At 55.6% G+C, this 21,611-nt stretch overlaps 1 protein-coding gene across 3 annotated transcripts in view; it reads right to left on the minus strand.

Moving 5' to 3' along the window:
- Positions 1-21,611, minus strand: part of TOGARAM2 (TOG array regulator of axonemal microtubules 2) — a 64,450-nt gene that overhangs the window by 37,481 nt on the left and 5,358 nt on the right. For 2 of the 3 annotated variants that reach the window (XM_079110295.1, XM_079110296.1), the window contains exons 2-5: positions 4,877-5,003; positions 2,903-3,016; positions 1,424-1,711; positions 505-695 (exon numbers count right to left, since the gene is read on the minus strand). In XM_079110295.1, coding sequence (XP_078966421.1) covers positions 505-695; positions 1,424-1,711; positions 2,903-3,016; positions 4,877-4,904 — 621 coding nt within the window. In that variant the 5' untranslated portion in view covers positions 4,905-5,003. Of the gene's footprint in view, positions 1-504; positions 696-1,423; positions 1,712-2,902; positions 3,017-4,876; positions 5,004-15,544; positions 15,731-21,611 lie in introns of those variants that run through there. The other variant, XM_079110294.1, reaches the window with a different exon arrangement.

Here is a 21,611-nt window from a genome sequence, read left to right on the forward strand (position 1 = left end):
GAACATCATAGCTAGAAGGGACTTTGAAAACATCTGGTCCAAATCTCTATTTTTTTAGATGTGCCTTCTGTGGCCCAGACAAGGGAGTGACCTGCCCACAGTGACACCGCCCGTGAGGAGCAGAACAGAAACCAGAGCTCGAATCCGAGTCCTGGCCCAGCATTCTTTTCCCTCTTTCACTCCCTGGCTTTTAATGGAGAGGACCAGAAAGCAGGAAGGATTCTGGAACAGTTGGTCTAAAGGGGACAGGAGGTCGGGCAGCCTCTGCCCCTCCACAGCAGCCACCCAGAAGTCCCAGTTCCCAGGGTTGGGATGCAGCGGGGGAGGGGAAATGAGAGCCCAAGCCTCTCCTGGTGCCACCCCATCCTTGAGGGCAGCCCCTGAGACACCTGCAGAAACACGGGAACAGGGACTGGTAGAGGATGCTAAGAGGACAGAAGGACAATTGCAGAAGGGCAAATTCAGAATGGCAGAAGCACTTTACCTCCTGGTACTAGCGCTCACCTCCTGGGGACCCTGCCCACTCCCCGGCAGGCCCAGGCTCTTCTCTTTGGCTCCGCTGGCCTCTGGGGTGGTGGGGATGCTCTGGATGGGAGGCATCGGCCTGGCCACCTTCAGCAGCCTCTGAGAGGCGGTGCGGGGGATGGTGCTCCTCAGAGGAATGCCTTTGGGGCCTCCCCCGGGATCCAGAGAGGCTGTACAGGGGTGGATGGGGAACGAGTTAGTCCCAGGACAGCGGGAACTTCAGAGCTGCACCAGGGCCTCATGTCCTGGAGGAGGTGGGGATGAGGAGGGGAGAGGGCAGGTCTGCCCACCGCCCCACAGCCATCAGTAAACCGAGCCAGCAAATGGTACCGTCCTTTTCCATTCCTAGAGAATGGTAGGAATGCCAATCTAAGTGAGAGGCAGTGTGGGTAGGAAGGGGGACAAAATCAGTGCTGGGACATAGGAGCAAGGACAGTGGGTTCTGGCCCTGGATAGCAGCTGTGTGACCTCAGGCAAGTCACTGCGTCTTTGGCCCCGTGTGCTTCTCTGTAAATGGGATATTCACAGAGACTCAGTGACACCACTTACACAGAATGCCTAGCTAGTGCCTGGTACGTGACAGGCCAATCAATTCTTTCTGGACCCACCCCCACCTTCCTATCCAGCCACCATGTGTGGTGACAGCTGTCTTCACATTCCTAATGTAGCCTAGAAGACAGACCACCCCTTTCTGGCCCTTTGTTAATACTTTAGGTGCCCAACAGATATCCTCGCCACCCCGGCCCCATCCCACCCTGAAGAGCGGCATCACCTTGGCAGGTGCCCACTGAACAGCCCCAGTGAACCCTGAAAGTCACGGGACACCTGCAGATCCTCACAGCCTGAGTGGCCTGGGGTGCCTGATCTCGGGATAGTGGTGGCAGGTGGCAGGACTCACCTCTTGAAGATGCTGCCATGCCCTCTGAAAGCCTCCGTTTCTTGAGCTTGTCCTTGATCTGGATGGTGTCACGGGCCACGCTGTGGGCCTCTGACTCCAGTGAGGGGCCAGGGGCCAGGGGCCGAGGCCCTGAAGTCAGAGCTGCGAGGTTCCTGGGGTGGCCATTCCTAGCCTGCCAGTCCTTTAAAGGGGTGTCCAGTTTGAGGTTGCCTGCATCCCCACGGTCACTCAAGAGCTGTGGTGGCTTCTCATTGCTCAGCAGGACACTTGGCACAGGCTGGAGGGAGGCTGAGGCGGACAGAGGCAGGAGTGGCTAGGCATGCAGGGCCCAGTGGCACCAGACACCAGCAACTCATGGGTGTTGCTTCCTAGGAGGAGTTAGTCTCTTGTGTGAGGAATCTGTCATCCAATGTTGCAGTCCTTCCTGGGCAATCTATCCATCCCACAGTGTCTAACAAGCACCTGACCCAAACAAGACCCGTATCATGAGGTACTCAGGGAATAAAAAGGGGGTCAGTATGCAGTCCTGTCACAGCAGAGATGAGAGACCCTAGTATTTAGCAAAGGCCATCTGCCCAGGGACCACTGCCCACTGATCTCCAACAGATCCTTTCAGCACCATGGAGCCCTGGTCTACACCAACCACAGAGGGGGAAGCTAGTCATGCTCACAGGGGGACACAAGCTGATCCCATCATTCTTTCAATCAGCATTTAATAAGCAGCTACAAGGTGCCAAGCACTGTCCAGGCAATGGAGGCACCATCTGCCATTAAGGGACTTTGGATCTGTTGGAGGAAGAAGATGTGTCCATAAGTAGGTTCAGAATAGGGACACGAGAGAGGTCCCGTGGTGAGGGAAGCCAAAGCCCCAGGGGGTGATGCCGTCCAGTGCACTGAGGGGGAGGGGTGATGGGAAGACCTTGGTGAAGAGGTGGGGCTTGAACAGGCCTCAGAGGGGCCCTGAATCCCAGAGGGGCAAAGGAAGTGCTGATGGGGGAGCTTTCAGCAGCTCTGCCGCGTGCAGGAGGTCTTCTTGGGATCTCCTAAGACAAGCCCTAAGAGCGGCACGGAGCCAACAGACCCTCCGAAAACCATGCCTGTTGTCAGCAGGGACCACAGTAAAATAACGCCCACATAACCAGGCCTGGTGGCAGGCACCGGTCATCCCAGCTCCTCAGGACACTGAGGTAGGAGGATCAACTGGGCCCAAGAGTTCAAGGCAGCTGGGGCAGCACAGCAAGACCCCATCTCAAAGACAAAGAAACACAGAGGAGCCACTTGGCTTGAGAACACCTGGGCACCCGACACCCTCACTCCCACTCCAGGCTGGGCCCAGGCTCTGCCCTGGGGTCTGTGGCCCTGGCAGGGCAGCTGCAAGGGACTTCCCTATCCCCTGCCAACGTGCTTGGCCGGGCCACACAGGGATCTCAAAGGCCACTTGGTGTAGCTGAGTCACCAGGCTGGGTCCTCCCATCTTACCATCTCCGTTAGTCAGCAGATTGGAGTTGAAGCCTCCAGGCGGGGGCCCTCGGGGTCCAGCACTGGTCCTAGGGACACTCCCGCAATACACAGCCACCGGGGCCAGAACCTTGGCTAGAGACAGAATCACAGGAGAGCTGCCCCTTAGCGTCCTCCAAGGCCAGCACCAGGAACAAATCCAGAACAAATGCAGACATCTGAGCACTCTGCCCCTCAGGGTCTCTGCCTGAAAGGCCACGGCCACGCGGTTTCTCAGCCCTCCACCCCCACCAGAGCCTGGCCTGCAAGCTCCATCAAACCCCACCAACCCTCTCCCTGCAGCTTCTCAGCCTGTACCAGCTCCTGCCTCCCACTAGCTTCTCAGCCAGTACCAGCTCCTGCCTCCCACTCCGCCGGCTCTCCCGCTCTGGCTCTGCTCCAAACCCTCTGGCCATGGCTTTTCAGATTCCTCCATCATCCAAAACTGCTGGCCCCACGGCCTGCAGTCCCAGTGTCTATCAAGGCACAGGTCGTACTCGCTGCTCTCACTAGGCCACCTCCTCACTGCCACCTGCTTCCTAACCAGCAAAGCCCTGACTAACAACCTAGTTGCAGAGCATCCCGTTGCCTGGCCATGCCCCACCCCAGCATCCTTTGTCCCTCATTTATTAATGCCTGCTCTGTGCCGGGACTCTGTCCCTCCAAGTCCTGACACACAGTGGTGGGCAAGGCTGACTCAACCCTCAAGCAGGGGAAGTCTGAAGGGGAAGGCAAGGATGAACAAGCAGGTGACAGTGGGGCCAGGGCCAGGGCCAGGGAAGGCGTCCCAAAGGAAGGCACCATTGGATGGAGACCAGAGAAGGAGCCAGGAAATGAGGAGGGCCCAGCTCAGTTAAGCCATCTCCTCTTTTAAAAAGCCTTCCCCCTTCTGTGTCCCATCGCCCAGGCACACCTCACCCTGCACTCTTCCCAACCTCTCTCACCCTCTGGCCTGCCCTCTGGCTTCCTTGGCACCTGCCATGCAGCAGGCACCTAATAACTGTCAATCTTGCACTCTCCTAGCTCAGCCCCTTCCAAACACACCTCAGGGGCCCTAACCTACTTCTCAAAGAAGCCCCCACTCAGGAGGAAACCCAGCCTGCCTGCCCCAGGATGCAGTGACCCAAGACTGGACTCAGGAGTCTGCGTTCTCGTTTCTGTCACTGTGTGGCCTCGAGGAAACAAGTGAACCTCTGCATCTCAGTTCACGTGTAAGTGAAAAGCAGTCGGACGGCACGGGGGTTCCCACCACGTCTTCATTCACTTCCCACAAGGATCCAACGTCAGGTGCTGATCTACTCCTGAACAATGCCGTTGCTTCATATTAATCTGTCAGAGCCCTGGGTGTCCTGCCTGAGCACCATGCCTGGTCTCCCAAGATGACCTGCTCTGATCACCCTGATTCTCCACCTTCTGTCCAGAGGCCATCTGGCCCTTCAGGGTTAACCAGCTCTGACCTTATGAGCACCCATTTCACCTGAGGCAGGACCAACCTCCTCCTTTCCCAGAGGAAACTAAAACACACACGGCAGTTTCCCCAAAGGCAGAGCCCTGTCTTCTGACCATAAGAGGCTGAATGGAGTTCTTGCTCCCTTACCTGGTCAGCTAAGGAAACAAGTCATCCACAGACCCCGAGGCCCCAGCCCCACAGACCCCCACCCATCCACTCACGCCTGACTACAGAACAGCATCCGCCTTTGAGGAGTCACCCACTCTGCCTCAGAGAGTGAGGCAAAGCCCAGGCCAAATCTCCAGAATACTCTAGGCCCCTGCAGGCCAGGGAGTCACCCAGAGAGGCAGCAGAGCAGGGAGGGTCAGTGCCAGCAAGTGGAGAGCTGGGCAGGCAACTGGAAAGGCACAGCCACCTCCCAGATAGAGCATGGCCCATAGGAGTGTCCAAGGAAGGTCCCCCACCCTGTAAAAGGCCATTAGCAGGCCTCCCTTGGAGTCTCTCACCTGAGGGGACATCGTCACGGGTGCCCATACCCCAGGTGGAGAGGCTGTCCAGAGGCAGCAGCTATTCCTGGGCCCTGAGTGCAGGCCTCAGGGGTCCAGAGAGTTCTGACCTGTGACATCCAGGGACCTGTGGAGGGAAGAGCAGAGAGAAGGCAGTAAAAACGGGTAACAACCCTGGGGCTGAAGCCTTGCTGAGGTGAGCAGATCTGCCACTGGCCCAGGGACACCCAGACGTCTTTTCTGACATTTGGACTCTCTCAGACACCTCAGAGTTTCCCAAGTCAAGTCCAAGGCCTCTTGTGGAAAGAGTTCATTATGGAGAGTGTCCACGAAGCCCAGTCAACCTGCCATGGCTTTCATGGACACCTTTAGGATCTCGGGGAAGGTGGAACTTGGACACTTTCTTTCATCGGTTTCTGTTTTCGCCCAAAGCCTTTCACTCCACCAGCTGTGCCAAAGTTCATGGTGAGCCTTGAGCCTTGAGCCTTTGTGCTCTCCCACCCAAGTGGCCGGCCGCAGGTGGGCTCTTGTCTGTCCCCATCTGCGTGAAGTTCTGGGCCCTCATGCTCACCGCATTGAACAAGCCACACCTGACCCTCTGCCATCTCGCTGTCCTGTGGCTGAGGCTTGGCCACTCCAAGGCTCTTCCCAGCCTCCGGGTGGGTCCTCAGCTCTCGCTTTCAACCTAACTTCGCATCCCCTGTGACAGAGGTCTCACTGCAAGGTGTGACTTCCCACAATTTTATGAATGCTTAGCTGAAATAAGGGTTACAGGACAGCCAGAACTGGTCAGTGGTACAATAATGTCCTAGTTTCTACCCAGGGAGATGGTCCCTCAAGATGCTCTCTATGACAGGGCAGGCTACTGTGCCAATTCCCTTCTGTTGAGCAACAAATCCCAACTCAGGAACTGAGAAACCTGCCTTCTGCCTGGAAGCCAGCCTGCCATGGTCCCCACTCAGGCCCCAGAAGGCAGGGCAGCACCTAGCAACCCCCTGGCCAAACAGGAGGCAGCTCAGCCCAGCTGCCCCAGCCTAGCTCAACCTGGCCCAGTCCCCCCACTGAGCCCCTCCAGTTGCATGTCCCTGTCCAAAGGGAATCTCCTCCCGGAGCCGCTTGTCTAGTGGCTACTGGGATAAGAAAGATGTGGCCATGTGGGGTGGACGCAGTCATGAATGGCAGTGAGGTAGCACTTGTTACAGCAAGGTGGGAGGATTCTATTACACAGGAACCAACACCCCAACCTTCAGCCCAGTGAGCTGGGAGACTCAAGGGGTTGGCAAGGCCCAGCAGGAATGGTCTGTAGCTGAATTAAAGCCAACAAGCTGGGTTCAGGGCTTTGGGGGCAGAGAGACTTGCAGATCCCCCCTGCTATGCATCTCTCTAACCCAGGAAACGCGACCTGTCAAACTACGGTAGCAAGACCGTGTTCAACCACAGCCCTGGTCTCACCCTGTATCGCTGCAGACCAGAATCACCTGGAAAACGGTTGAAATTGCAGATTCCAAGACCCCACCTCAGGTCCCTCACCGAAGTGGTTCTTCTAGGGTCTGTTTTTACGTTTTGATCAACTCCTAAGTGATTTTGATATTCAAACAGGATTGAGAACAGCTGGGCTAGAGTTCAGATTCGTTTTGTAAGAAGGACTCAGTCCTAGTTCTCATCTTCCATTGTCAGGGTGGTTATTGCTGCCTCAGTTTCCCCCAAAGGCCACCCTCTCTAGGAGAAGATCCAGAGCTACCCAAGAGCACAGATCGCTACTGCACCTGTGAACAAGACTGTCCGCAACCTCCCAGCTGCCAGAAGTCAACAGGCCAAGACAGCCCCACCTCCTCATCGTCAGGGACTCCTGGGTGCAGAAAGAACACCTGAGTCACTCACACTAGCCAAGCCATTCCACCAAGCAGAGCTGCTTTGAGTCCCGTCAGGTCTGCACCTTCAATCCCACCGGCCCTACAGGTCTAGAGAACAGGATCTCCCAGGCACCTGCCCAAGAGGAGGTGGCCACAATTGCTTATGGACAACCACCTCCTACACGACAGCAATGAGTGGTTCCCCTGGAAAATCACTCAGGCCCAGGGCCATGCCCTGCTGGAGATAGTGGTGCGCACCTGTAAAACCAATGGCTCGGGAGGCTGAGGCAGGAGGATTGAGAGTTCAAAGCCAGCCTCAGCAAAAGCAAGGCACTAAGCAACTCAGTGAGACCCTGTCTCTAAATAAAATACAAAGTAGGGCTGGGGATGTGGCTTAGGGACCAAGTGCCCCTGAGTTCAATCCCAGATACCAGCCCCACCACCTCCCAACTTAAAAAAAAAAAAAAAAAAAAAAAAAAAACTTTAAGAATCCAGCTGTAAGAATCAGAACCAGAAATTCCAACACGCATGTGGACAGAGCTTTGGGTTTATCATGGACACTCCTTAGCACCTGGCCCCCAAGACACAGGACACCTGTGAACAAGACCCCGTTTGCCCTGTACTGCTCCAGGTTTCTCTCTCTGCCAGAACAGCCAGCCCCTGACCTAAAGGGCTGAACAAGTCAGTGGATTGTGGTGACCATGATTTTGTCCTCATTCCTTGAGGCCCCGCATTGCCCCAAAAGGCTGACTGCTCTACCCTTGGCCTCATCCCCAGCTCAGGGAACAGGGTGGCTCAAGATAAGTGACCGTTGCCTAGTCCTTCCATTAAAGCTGTGACTACCGAGGTTCCATGGTAACTGGCACCATAGGAATGAAGTAAGGTGACAGAAGGGACTCAGATTTCAAGAGGAGAAGAAACAAAGCTAGGACTGACCGGGTAAAGAGCGTCGGCCCCAAGGACAAAATCTACCTGCCCCCGTGCCTCACACAGTCCACAGGAGCCAGGACCCCATGTCCACCTTGCCTTGCTCCCCAGGGCCTGGGTAGAGCATCATCCCTGAGAGACGACAGAGACAGGAGAGCGCGGGAAGGGCCCCCGGGAGGACACGCACACACACGTGCACACGCAGACAAGCAGTCTTACCGTCTATGAAGGTGTGGCAGGCCAGCCCTCCACCCCTACCAGGCAGTCCCAGGCTACACAGATGCCCGTCAGGGGGAGATGTGTCTGCAGAGCAGGAGGCTCAAACTTGACAGGCCCTTGACCTCCTCCAGCTGCCACCACGAGCCCTGTTTCTAAATGAGTCCTCACTGTCACACCAAACAGGGAGGATGGATGGATGGTCACTGTCCCTCCAGGCAGAATGAGTGAACATTCACCATCACCCCAGGCAAAACGAACACCCACTGTAACACCAGGCAGGACTAAGGGACACTGTCACACCGGCAGGGCGAGGGTGAGCGGCTCTGTGCAGTGACGGTGCACGGTGAGAACCGTGCTGTCTGACCAGGCAACGGGGACGCTGCACAGAACTGGCCACACCCTGCTGGCCTGGAAGGAAGTAGGAGTGTGGGGGGGTGGGTAGGAATGAGGAAGGACGTCCTGGGAGTCTGGGGGCTGGGAGGCGGGGTGCTCTTGGAGGGCCCCCGAAGGCTCTGCAGAGTCTGGGCTTGTTCTGCAGCCCTAAGGAACTCTCCCGGAGAGGATGACATCCTTTGCTCTGCATTTCCTGCAGACACTCAAGTGGGACTCTGGAAGAACTGTCTAGGGAAGCAGAGGCTGGGACAGACCCTAAGGACTGAAAGTAGAGACCCTTGGGCCAGCTTCTGCACTAGACCCGGAAAAGAAACAACCAAGATGTGCCACCAGTGACTGGCAGGGTCCAGAAAGGACAGAACACTCCCAAATTCTTCCTAAGGGCAAGGAGCAGCCCCACCCTCCTCAACATGCGAGGACGCACACTTCCCCACCATCAGGGGAGGGGAGGCGGCCCCCTCCCCTGCTGCAGACTTCAGGGAAACCCCTGGCATCCTCAGGTAGCCTTCTGGACTCTGGCCTCCAGGGCTCAGGCTGTCACTGAGGGTGTGAGTTTCACTCATTCATCCCACCGTATCACAGGTACTGGAATGCAGAGGCGTGAGGCCAAAATCCAGCACCTGTGTGATGAAAAGTTCACTGCAGAACTTCTCTGAGCCCCAGTTTCTTTACATGCAAAAATGCAAATAATACCTATCTCACTTCAATAGTGTATTTAATAAATCAAGGCAGCCACTTAATACTCTGGCCCCTAGTGAGGAATCAATACACACTGGCATTCGTAAAATAGCAATTGACAAAACTCAGGGCAGCAGTGGGTGGACCAGGCAGGAGGCTGTGGCCATCATCCCGAAGGGAGGGGCTCAGCGTGTGATTCAGGGGCTTGGTGGTTCAGTGTGGAGAGGAAAGTACCCCAGAAACACGGGAGGGAAGCCAACAGGGTGAGGAGACGGATGGGACGAGGGCAGCTGGGAGGTCTGGGCTGAGTCTGGGGTTCTGGGGTGCCATTCCCTGATGAGATGGTAACATGGGAGCAGGTGCCAGAGGCCAGGAGACAGGGAGTCCCGGTCTGGGCATTATGGCTGGTGTCTGCTCGGGGAGACCCGGGTAGAACCATCCAGGGAGCAACTGGTCCAAGGCTCCGCAGAGGAGGGGCTGGACTTGGAAGTCCTCTTGAGCGACAGCAATGGATGCTGCAGAAGAAGACCTGCAGGAGGCAGCACCAGCGCAGGGAACAGCACAGGGGGCAGTGGGAAGGGAAGCCATGAGGGACACAGAGCAAGGACAGTCAGGGGGGTCAGGAGAGCAGCAAGGGGTTAGAAGGATCAGCTTAGCAGAGATGGAGGTGGCAAAGGACCAGGGATGCTGACAGGAGATGACCAGCCAGGAATCTGCCAGGAGGCCTGTGAGGTCATCTCTGTGCCAGGGGACAGAAAGCTGCTGCAGTGAGGAGCAGGTGGAAGTTTGAGAGCTGACAGGGGCAGCGTAACAACTCTTTGGAAGTTTGATGGGACCGTCAGGAGAGGGTGGGGGCAGCAGCCCAAGAGCCGAGAGCCGTGGGCGTGGATGAGACCAGTTGTGACTTTGCACTTTTTTTTTCTTGCTGTACTGGGGATTGAACCCAGGAGTGGTCTCCCACTGGGCTACCTCCCCAGCCCTTCTCCTTTTATTTTGAGGCAGAGTCTTGCACAGGTTGGCCTAGAATTTGTGATCCTCCCACCTCAGCCTTGAGAGTCTCTGGAATTACAGGCATGCTGTTCTCTGCTTCTTTAAAAGTAGGAAATCTTGCTGGACAAGATGGCACATGCCTGTAATCCTGGCGGCTCAGGAGGCTGAGGCAGGAGGATCGAGAGTTCAAAGCCAGCCTCGGCAACAGCGAGGCGCTGAGCATCTCAGTGAGACCCTGTCTCTATATAAAATGCAAAACAGGGCTGGGGATGTGGCTCAGTGGTCGAGCGCCCTGAGTATTCAAAGAAAAAGCAGGAAATACTCTAGCATATTAGGGGGAAGAAGAAGAGCCAGAAGGGGAAGGTTGGATACAGGACGGAGAGAGGGGGTTAGGGACAGAGCAGGATCCCAGCATTTGCTGCAGGGAGGGGGCCTCAGGTGCCTGGGAGTGGAGGGTGCTTGTAAGGGGAGTGGGGACAGGACAGGCAGGGGAAGGGTCCTGGGAAGCCACAACACTGCCCGTGGGGGAGGACGGAAGGTGAGAGCGGGGGCTCTGGAGAACAGTGAGACTCTAGAAAGGTCATGGAGGCTGTGTTCTGACTCCAGAAAAACAGACTGATTCCATTCTGCCCCCCACATGCCTCCGTTTTTGGCAACCTGGGCTGATTTCTGCCAAGGTTCCCATCTTCCTGATAAATTTGCAGCCCTTTCTAGAGCTGGGGTCCTGAGAGCCATCTCTGTCCCTAGCCAGATGTCTGGCGCCCACACCCACCAGGCCCTGGCTCCAGCTGTGACTGGCTCCTGGGCCAGCAGGAAGGCCGATCACAGAGGAAATGGCCCTCCTGCCAAACCAGGGCCCCTTGTCAGCTCGAGAGCACCCTCGCTGGCTGCAGGTACCATCACCCCTGCCATGGTGAGATAAGGTGAGGCCAATACTCCTGGAGCCCCCTGAGCTCCAGCAAATACGAGGTGCGGGTCAGTCAGCAGTCACGGGGGTACAAAGACAAGAAGCCCCAGTGCCAAACACAGAACCTGGCACATAATTTTAACTCGGTGTTCACAGCATGAGTGAATGAATGAATCCAAAGAGGGAGTGCGTCTTTATAGATGGTCTTGCTGAGAAGAGACTAAGTGAAGGAAATTAAATGTTTCTCAGTTCCATTTGCCATGTGCTGGGCTCTGGATGATATGCTTCCAAGCATCAGGCTACTGAACTTCAGAAACAGAGCAAGGAAGTAGAGGTGACTGCCCTCGTTTTATACATAAGACGATTGAGGCTGATCAAGGTCACAGAGCTGCTAAGTGGAAGAGTCAGGACCATGGTCTCAGCTCAGGGAGGTGGTGTTACACGGCATTTCAGAATGCATATTTGGGAGTCAATAGAGGTGAAATAAATGCCATCGCCTGCTAGCTGTGTGACCTGAGGCACATTATTAAACTCTCTGAGCCTCTATTTAACTGCAAAATGGAAACAGTACCAATCTCACAAGGCTATTGATAGTGTTCCAAATATATGAAAAGCATTTACAACTGCATCCGGCCCCTAGCAAGTACTCCATAAACAGCGATTCATGACATTGCTTGCTTGGGAACTGTTGCAGAGTTCACCTGTCAGGGAGAGGGGGACTGTCCCTTTTGAAAGCCTTTAGGACAGGAGGCTGCAGAGGCCTAGCAGAGAATGGGTGGATGCTTCTTGGAGCAGGGTGGCCTGTTGTTTCCTAAGTTTTCTGGGGTGAGCAGGAGGCAGCAGGCAGGCTGGGACAGGACATTTAGGGCCACCTTGGCAGGAAATGCTTAAGACACCCCTTCTTAAGAGGTCAGAGGTAAGGGAGTTAACAGCTTAATGACCTCCCAGGACAGGGCAGAACAAAGCAGTATTTCCTAACCATCTTTATGCCCAACACAAGTAAGGAAGGAAACCTTCCATTTGTGACAGCAGTTCAGTGCCTGAGGGATGAGTGGATGGAACAGAGAGAGGAGGAAGAGGGCTGCTATACTTATGTCCAGGGTCACAACATTTGAATAGCCCCATCACCAGGGAATTCTGATAAGAGAGAGAGTCATTGCTCTAAAGGACATGGGAAAGTCTGTGAGTGAAGGTTGTATTTAGGCTGTTTTTGAAAAGCAAAGAAGTTAAGGGTGCTATGTTTGATGATCCAGGTTGTGCACTGCACAAGGGCACCATAATTAAGGGGACATCATTCATGCTGCAGATTCTACAGATTTCATACTTTCTACAATCTTCTCCTGATGAATTGAAGTAAAGTGTCTTGGGAAAGAGGCTTCTCTTTCTAATTCACGAAGGGAGCTATGTGAGCAGGCTGTAGCCCTAGGGCAAAGGGTACGTAGTTTAGACATAAATTCACAAAATTCAAAATCTTCCAAACCGGCCCATGTTTTTGTATATCATGTTGGTACAAATATAAATTACAGATTGGTCAAAACGCGTGCTAGCAAATGAACACCATTGCCTGTATCTGCTTCTCCTGTCACTAAATTTCAAGCTGTGCGGGACCTGGCAGCCAGCTGTCTCTCACTTGTCAATGAATGATCATCAGAGGTTCAAAGAGACTGCACCACATACTGTCTTAGTCTCCTTGGGGGACTGTAACAAAGTACCACAGACCGGATGGCTTAAACAACACAAGTGTTATCTCCCACAGTTCTGGAGAATGGACGTCCAAGATGGACATGCCAGATGACTCAGTTCCTGGTGAGTGCACTCTTTATGGGCAGAGGGCTATCTTCTCTCTGTGTCCTCAATGACACAGAAAGAGGAGAGAGCAAGCTCTCTGTTCTCTCCTGAGAGCACTAATCCCATCATGGAGACTCCTCCCCACACCCAGGCCCATGACCTTTTCTAAACTCATTACCTCCCAAAGGCCTGGCCTCCTAGTACCATTGGGGATTAGGGTTTCAGTGTGTGAATTCAGGGGGGACACAAGCATTCAGTCCATAAAACACACCCGAGGCCAGCCGGAGCCAATGCCTATCCCCGGCACCACCTCCAGACATCACGCTGGCCACCAGCTGGCAGGCCCTAAGGGCAAAGAGGAGAAGCTCCCTTCAACTTTCCACCAAGGCCTCCCCACCGGTCCCACTGGGCCTGCAGGGCCCAGAGCGCTTCATGCATGCTTGGGCTGTTTCAGGAGTAGCCTGCGTAGCTGCTGGTCCAATCTTCAAACTGTGGTCTGTGAACATCCATGGGTACCGGAGGATCAGAAGAGACAGAGAAGAAAGAGGAAATAAAACATCCTTTCCTATCAAAGTCTCAGGAGAGTAGTTCAGTCATGACTTCAGCATCTGAATGACTGTCACATTCCCAAGCAGGGCTCTTGACCAAGTGCCCAGAAGCTCAGGAACTGCAGACCCCAGCTCTGTCCTTTCCTCAAAGGCCCATGAGACTGTTTTTGAATGAGAGCCAGGGTCATGTGTGTGCCTTCCCAGGGGCGTAGACTGGCTTTTGTCTCCCACATCAAGATGAGCACCATGGAGGGCCATTTTTTTTTTTTTTTAATCGTATTTAACTGAAGGGAAATCGGAGGCCCAGGAGGAACGTAAGCACGTAAGTGAAGCCAAGAACCAGAGGTTTGTGCTGGCTGCGGCAGCACGTGTACTGACACTGGAACAATGCAGAGAAGACTAGCATGGCCCCTGTGTAAGGATGACACGCAAATTGGTGAAGCATTCTGTATTTTTACGACTGATTGTCAAAGTCATAAAACTGAAGAAAAAAAAAAAAAGAAGAAGAAGAAGAAGAACCAGAGGTTTTGAAATGTGGACCAATTGCCAATCTCAGACCTCCAGACACCGACTCTGGAGCCTGGGTCTGCAGCTCAAAGATCAGCCACAGAGAAGTGACGCTGAGTGATGGGAGAGAGGGGCGGGAGGCCAGGAGGGCAGAGAGCAGAGGAAGGAGGCGCTGGACAGCAAGGAAAGTGAGTCGGAAGAAAAACGGGCAGGCACCCAACCTCCAGAACCAGAGGGACGCAGACACGACCCTACCCTGCAAAGATTGGCACAAGCTAAGATGAGAAGCAACAGCAGGTGTCGATGACGGTATGGAGAAAGGGACTCTGGCCGTGGCCGGCAGATGAGGTGCCAATGGGGCTGCGGACTTTAATGAAGCCAGAGAGGCACAAACCTTGCACCTGCAATTCTGCCGGGTCACACCCTCAGGAAAATCTTGCTCCCGTGATCCAGGAAAGAAGCCCAGGGGTGTTCGTAGCAGCTCGATGGACAGCAGCCAAAATATGGAGACAAGCCCAACATCCAGCAGGGGTGGGGGGTGACGGTGGGGCGTGCACGCCCGCAGCAGGTTAGCGAGACGCCAGACGCAAAGGACTCCCAGCGTGCGGCCCCTGGCAGGAGGTTCGGAGGAAGGTGAGTTAAACTGAGGGCTTAGACGTGCAGATAGAGATGCTGGAACTTCACCGGAAGCGAGTTAACCGACCCCTCGGGCGGGGAGACAACGGGACAAGGACAGGGAGGAGCCCGTGGAGTGGGTGCTGGAATGTGGCGGTGTCTGCTCCAAGACCTGGGCCAAAGCCACGGCGCATTCACGTCACAACTGTGCCCTAAGCTGCTCGTGCATCCCACGTAACATCCTGCCGCCTGCACGGCCGCTGGCGGGAGAAGCAGAGTTCCCCCAAGCTGGGGTTGGCACCTCCCTGTCCCTATCCTCCCTTATGTTTCCCTTTGTTCAAATCTGCCACCCAGGCTCCATGGGTGAAGCCGAGCCAGCGCCGGGAGCCAGCCAGCCTGTGGCTAGAAAGGGGGAGACCCTCGTGTCGGGGCGCAGCGCCGGACCTGCCCTGCACACCCCACGCAGCCAGGGGTCGCCGCTCCACAGCCACCACACCGACACCCTGCAAACGCAACTCCCCTGCCCCCAGGGCTCCCGAGCAGGTATCAGCTCTTCCGAGTCCCCGCCTGCATGGGCCTCGTCCTGGAAGAGGGGGCAGACCCGAATCTGCCCCAGAAAGGAAGGCGATCACCTCCCCCGGTGAAGACGACAGCACCACAGGCGGCAGCTGCCCGCGACCACCACGAGCTGGCCTCCTGCACCCCCAAGAGGCCTGATTGAGCCCCATGTTCCAGATGAGGAAAGAGACTCAGAGCGGCAACGAGCCCAAGTCCACATACCCAGTAAGAGTGCTGCAGGCAGGTGCTGGAGTTGGAACCCAGACCAGGCTGAGCTTTAGGACCCCAGTCCACACAGCACGCTCCCCGCTCCATCTTGCCTTTACCGCTGCACCTGGCATCCCCAGAAGCCATGGTGTAGGCGGGATTTACCCCAAACAGAGAGCACTGCAGAGGACGTGGCCCTGGGAAGGGGACAGCCCAGGACAGCCATCCTGCCTTGGCTCACAGCACTCAGAGAGCAGCAAGTTCAACCTAGAGTAGACACATGAAGGCCCAGAGAGGGACGGGGGCCTCCTGCAGACACACAGCCTCCACTCGATGGTAGGATGCCTTTCCTCTCAACATGCCCCTTGTGCTAGGCCGAGTCCTCATCCTCCCTCCAAAGACTTCGGAGGTCCTAGCCTCCCTTCCCCTTCTTCCTTCCTTCCCCGCAAAACAGCTTGGTGAACACACTGCCTCTCACCTCTCTGTCCAGAGGCCAAACCCCTGCCACCAGAGGAATCCGGGGTCTTAGTTCTTCAGAGCCAATGCAGCCCCTAGGTCTGGGGAGGCCCCATGCCTGGTCTTCCCTGGCCCTGGCCCAGCCTCAGAGCCCTGGGCCAGCTTCCTGTCTGGACAGGTGCTGGGCAGCCACAGCCTGCTGCTAGCAGCTTCTGCGCTCCGCCAGGCTCGCCTTGAATAAACACGGCTGCGTAGCAACCACTCTGAAGGAGCCCACAGCTCCCTGCCTGGGGGAGAGACGGAGCCGGAGACTTTTCCCCTCGGACTCATCTCCCCAGTGGCTTACCCAGGCGCTGCCTCCCTCAAGTGGCTGGGGCCAGAGGGAGAGAGCTGGGCCCCACTGCACGGCAGCCACTGCCAGTGCATGGCAGCCTTGGGGCAGAGGTCGTGGGCAGTTGATACCTTGTTTTACTCAACCGGCCTCTGGGCCCCTTCTGGTCCTGCTCCTGAGCTGCTCCTACAGACAGGGCAGCCATGGTCAGAAGCCAGGCCGTACCCACTCCTCGGCGGTTGCACTCTGCTGCTCCAGCTCTGTGCCCCCTAGAGGGTACTTCACCTTCTCAGCCTGTTTCCTCATCTAGAAAATGGGTGTAATAACAGTACCGACTCGCTGGCCTGGTGGCGCATGCCTATAATCCCAGCAGCTCCCGAGGCTGAGGCAGGAGGATTGTGAGTTCAAAGCCGGCCTCAGCAATGCCGAGGCACTAAGCAACTCAGTGAGAGCCTGTCTCTAAATTAATACAAAACAGGGCTGGGGATGTGGCTCAGGGGTTGAGTGTCCCTGAGTTCATTCCCCAGTACCCACCACAAAAAATTATAGTACTGACTCAGCAGGTTGCTGTCAGGATTAAACAAGTGCCTGAATCAGGCCTGTGATTTGTCGAGCACACAGGAAGCCCTCCACTACTTCCCCAGAAGTATTTGTGTAGGAGAACGCCTGGGGCCTCCTCCCCAGCTAGAATTTTCATCCCTGCTCTGGGAAAACATGAAACCTGGCAGCCCAGTATGCCTCCTCAGTCAGCCCTACCCCTCAGCAGAAAGCCCAGGCCAGTGTGCTCACCTCAGATGAGAACTGCTCCACTCCTCACACTACCTTCTGTCTAATCCTCACCTCCCAGGTACACAGTGGGAGCCAAGGTCTTGACTTTATTCAGCCTTGCAAAGAGTCACTCGCCCAAAGACATTAAGAATTTTTCCAGGTGGCTCCTCTGCTGTTCCTTACAGAGGAATCAGCAGCCATGCAGAATAAGGAGCAGGGAAGGTGGGTGTCACTGGTCATGCCACCAGGAAGCCTGGCCACTGGATAATCTCCTGGACTCTCACCTCTTGCCCTGAAAAAGCAGCTTCATTTAGCAATCTCCAAAGGGACCAAAGAGATATAGCCAATAAAGACGGAGAACAAGATCCACCTGCAGAGGGCGCTGGCCAGAAGGCAGAGGGACTGACAGGTGATCTGGACTCCTGGGCTCCCTCCAGCAGAGCCCAAGAAGGTGACGCCTCCCCCAAACCTGAACCAACGGCCATGTGTTTGTGTTAAGCATTGAATTCCCCCTAGGAGACAGGTCCAAAGAAGCCTAGAGTTACAGATGGGGAAACTGAGGTCCAGCAAGTTGCACAGCTTGTGAGAGCAAGTCACCAGAGCCCAAAAAGGATGGGCACAGACAGGGCAGGACTTGGTGTCCCTTACCTCTGCCGGAGAGAGGAGGTGTGAACTCTTCCTCCAAATCCCTCCTCACATCACAACCAGAAGCAGATCTGCTAAACCATAGATCTGAAGGTCACACTCCACACTGGTTCCCTCATATCTCCCTGACCTTGGCACTGAGACCAAGGAGCCCCTCAACCCAGCCCAGCTCAGGGCTCTTTCCCCACCTCCTCTCTGCCCACCTCGCTCACTCACAGTACTCTGCAAGGGCTAGGTTTTCCTCATGGCCACCTGGGCCTCAAGAGAGAGCACAGACTGTCCTCCATGCCGAGCCACAGAAAGAGGCCCCAACAGCTGACCATCACTCATGCCTGCGTTACTTGTAATAAGAGGTGGGATTTGCACAGCTCTTAAGAACTGGAGTTCTCAAGATGAACGCAATGTCGAGGCAGGAGGACCTCAAGGTCAAGACCAGCTTCAGCAGTTTAGCAGGACTCTCAGCAACTCAGTGAGACTCTGACAAAATAAATGTTTAAGAGGGTTGGGGATGTAGCTTAGTGGTAGAGCACTTGCCCAGCATGCACAAGACTCTGGGTTTCACACCCAGCACCGTGCATGCGTGCACGTGCCCACAAACACACAAACACACACACACACACACACAAGTTGATTCCCACCCTAAAAATCCTGTGGCCTGAGTCAAGAAACAGGCTCCTGTGCCCAGCCAGGTGGGTATGAACCACAGGGGTTACCCCTGGCACACAGCAGGCACTCAGCAGTACTCACATGCCCACCAGGATGTGCATGTGACATGAGACAAGGCTGAAGGGTAGAAACCAGCCAGGAGATGGACACCATGAATGCAGGCACTGAGGAAGCCTTGGGTGCTTGGAGTGGCCAGGATGGCAGGGGCCCCAGGTGACAGGGAGCCAGGTCACCGCCTGGATGCTTTCTGGTGACTCGCCTGAGGAGATCTCACAGAAAGAGACTTAGACATCTAGACATCTGCGATTTATCACTTGAAAGAAATATTGTCATATATGACTGTCTTCTTTCTTCCTTTTTGTGACACTGGGGATTGAATCCAGGGGCGCTCTATCACTTGAGTTACATTCCCATCCTTTTTCATTCTTTATTTTGAGATAGGGTCTCCCTAAGTGACCAAGGCTAGCCTCAAACTTGCAATCCTCATGCCTCGGCCTCCCAAGTAAACAGAGAGGCTTCAAGCCTCACAAAGCCTGGAGGAACCCTGGTGGGGGAGGGCAGACCTGGGAAGAGATTGAGGAGCCCGGCAGGAGCTCTGAAGGAACTCAGGGCAGCAGCTTGCAGGGAGAGAGTGTGGCAACCAAGAGAGGAGAGACCAAGACACAAGGGCCTGCTTGGCTGTCTGAAAGCACGTGGTTCCCAGGCCCTGAACATGCGGCTGGCTCCTGGGCTCTGAGTGTGCACTCAGCTCCGCCCGTACTCATCTGTATTCAGTGCACATACACACACGCACGTGCACATACACACACACACGCACACACACACGCGCGCGCGCACACACACACGCACGCACATGCACACACACACACGTCTGCCCGATGAAGTCCTACCCGTATTTCAAGACAGAGTTTGTTATGGTTGGATTATGTGCCCCCAAAATTGACGGGCTGAAGTCCTAGTCTCTGGCGCTTTTGGATGTGAACATCTCTGGAAATAGTGTCACTGCAGAGGCCATCGGTTAAGTAGAGGCCAAAACTGCAGTAGGGTGGGCACCAAATTCAGGAAGATGGTGTCCTTCGCAAAGCAGGGGTTTGGACACAGACACTCATGAAGAACATCATGGGAGACAGAGTCAAACTGCTTCCAGCCCAAACTACCAAAGGGAGGAGAGAGGCCTGGAGCATACCTCCCAGGGACCTTCAGAGGAAGTGGGCCCTGCCCACAACTTGACCTCGGCCTTCTGGCTCCAGGACTGTGGAACAACGCATACCGTGAGTCTCAGCTGCCCAGTTCGTCTTTCCTGGTCATGGCTGCTCCAGGAGACCAACACTGCACTCAGGCATCATCTCTGGGCATAGCGCCTGACCTGCCCGAGTGGAGCTGAGCACTCCCAGAAAGGGGGCGCATGCTGGAGACCTCCCGCCATCCTGGCCCACCTGCTCTGTGCCCCAAAGCCCAGCTCCCTGGACTACGCGAAGACGCCCTCCTTCTGCCTTCCTTTGGGTTGGGCTGATGGACAGAGGGGAGAGGAAGCCAGGCTTCTATTCCTTCCAGCAGGGCCCTGGGGGCCAGCTGCACCCCTCTCCTGGAGGTCAGGTCTCCTGCCAGCAGCCCTCCCTCTCTACACAGCTCTCCCTGGGGTGGGGAAGGTCCCAGCGTGGCCAGTGCCAGATGCTGCATGACCCCCTGGTTTCTCAGCCTCTCTCCACACCTATGGATTCTCCCAATGCTCTTTCCTCACTTCCCTCCAATCTCGCAATCCCAGCCTGCACCTGTCTCCAGTGGGTGCCCACTGCTCCCTGACATCACACCTGACACTACCTGTCTGTGTCCCCCACTGTTCTGTGAGCAAACTGAGGACAAGGACCAGGACCAGGACTGGCTCATTGCCATATACTCTACTGGGGGCACAAGGCCTGACCTGCCCCAGAATCCTCGAATAAACACTTCAAATGAAAGAATTAAATGGCTGATGGTGCAGAATCACGAGTTGTGCACAGCAACCCCACCACATCCACACAGGAGGGCCTTCGTCTACCCCAAGAAGCCACTCGAGATCTCAGATGCTACCACTTGGAATTTGGTCACTGGAAGATGATTCGGCTTTGACCCTGATCCTCAGTAAGAATGTCACTGAGGGACCTCTTGGCCCATCTTGATTTGTAGAGTAAGCTGTGTCCACGGGAAGATCCAGCACCTGGAAAGACTTCCCCACACCCACCCTACTCCTTACACACACTGATATGTTCGGCCACTCCCGTCCTCCTGCGGGGGAGCCCTGGCTGACTCCCTGGGCCGAGGGCCTCTCCTCCTTGACTCTGTGCTTCCCTTCACAGCACCCCAGGCTGCAGCTGTCCACCCTGTGCTGAACCCCCAGCCAGCCACACGTACCTAGATGGTGAGTTCCTGGGGGTGGGCTCCAGTCTCCACCTCTAGAGCCAGGAGCATCCAGACCCCAGCAGACACTTGGCACAAGTGTGAGTGACACACCCCAACTGTCCCAGTGCAAGAGCTCCTCTCCCTGCATCACCCGCAGCTTTCCCAGGACCAGGCCTCATCTCCAGCCTGCAGAGTCTGGGCACCATACATTGTGGATAGCGTGAGGTCTGACCCCTTGGCTGGAGCTACCGTTTTATTGATCGGCCCATCCCACCAGAGCTGGAGGTCAGATCACATGGACCATCGGGGACCCTAGGGAAGTGGTACGCTCAGGCTGCGCCTCCCCTTACCTCTGTTGCAGGTTCTCAAGAACCCCTCAGGATCAACTGAGCCCAGACTAAGGATGATGAGCATGTGTCAGGGATAAGGGGACAAGAGAACGGTTCCAGGATGGACTGTCACTAGCTTTACCGTGTGACCTCCAGCCCCTGACTCCCCTAGGCTTCCAAACTGTCACTTATGAAATGAAGGCTCAGACACAGAATGGCCTCCAGGTCCCTGAGGCCCAAGGCCCTGTATTCTAGGGAGGGAGGCTGGAAGCCTCACTTCCACCTGCCAGGCACCCCGGCAAGCAGCACTGTCCACAGACTGCTCCTGTGGCTAACTGTCCACCACACTTTGCTCTTGCTCTCTCACCACCCCCCACCTCCTCGGAGCCTGGCCTGTGAGAACAGGAGGTGCCAACGGCACCCTAAGTGGGGTGGGGTGTGCAGATGCTGCCAAGGTCACAGGAGAGGCCCCACCCAACTGGCATCCCCCTGTGTTGGTTTGTTCCCTGGGAATTTTCTAGGAAATTCCAAAATAATCTATGCAACCTAAGCCACAGGTCAGAGAGGACCCAGCAGAACCCTTCCTATCACAGGTGAGAGAAGAGGAGGCCCAGAGGGCTGTGCAGGAAGCCAGTGGTTGTGGCGAGCCAGGGACTGAGGCCTTCTGAGTCTGTCATTTCTGGCCCTAGCTGCCCTTTAGGGTCTTCTTCCAAGAGAAGCTCATCCATCACCCCACATGGGCCTGACCCTCCTGCTTTCTTCCCCATTCTCCTAAAGAGTGTCCGAGAAGAGCTACTGCCACAGAGCCACAGGAGAGGACGGGAGAGGGTACCCCTTCTTCCAACGACTGGCGGATGATTGGAGGTGGTCCAGTGGGATGGGATTGGATAGGGTAGGACAGGATAGATGGATGGCAAAGCATGAGGTAGGATAGGATGGGATGGGGTAGATGGAAGGGAGGCAGGACGGAA

The sequence above is a fragment of the Sciurus vulgaris genome, assembly GCF_902686455.1.
Source record: "Sciurus vulgaris genome assembly, chromosome: 14".
NCBI classification, from domain to species: domain Eukaryota; kingdom Metazoa; phylum Chordata; class Mammalia; order Rodentia; family Sciuridae; genus Sciurus; species Sciurus vulgaris.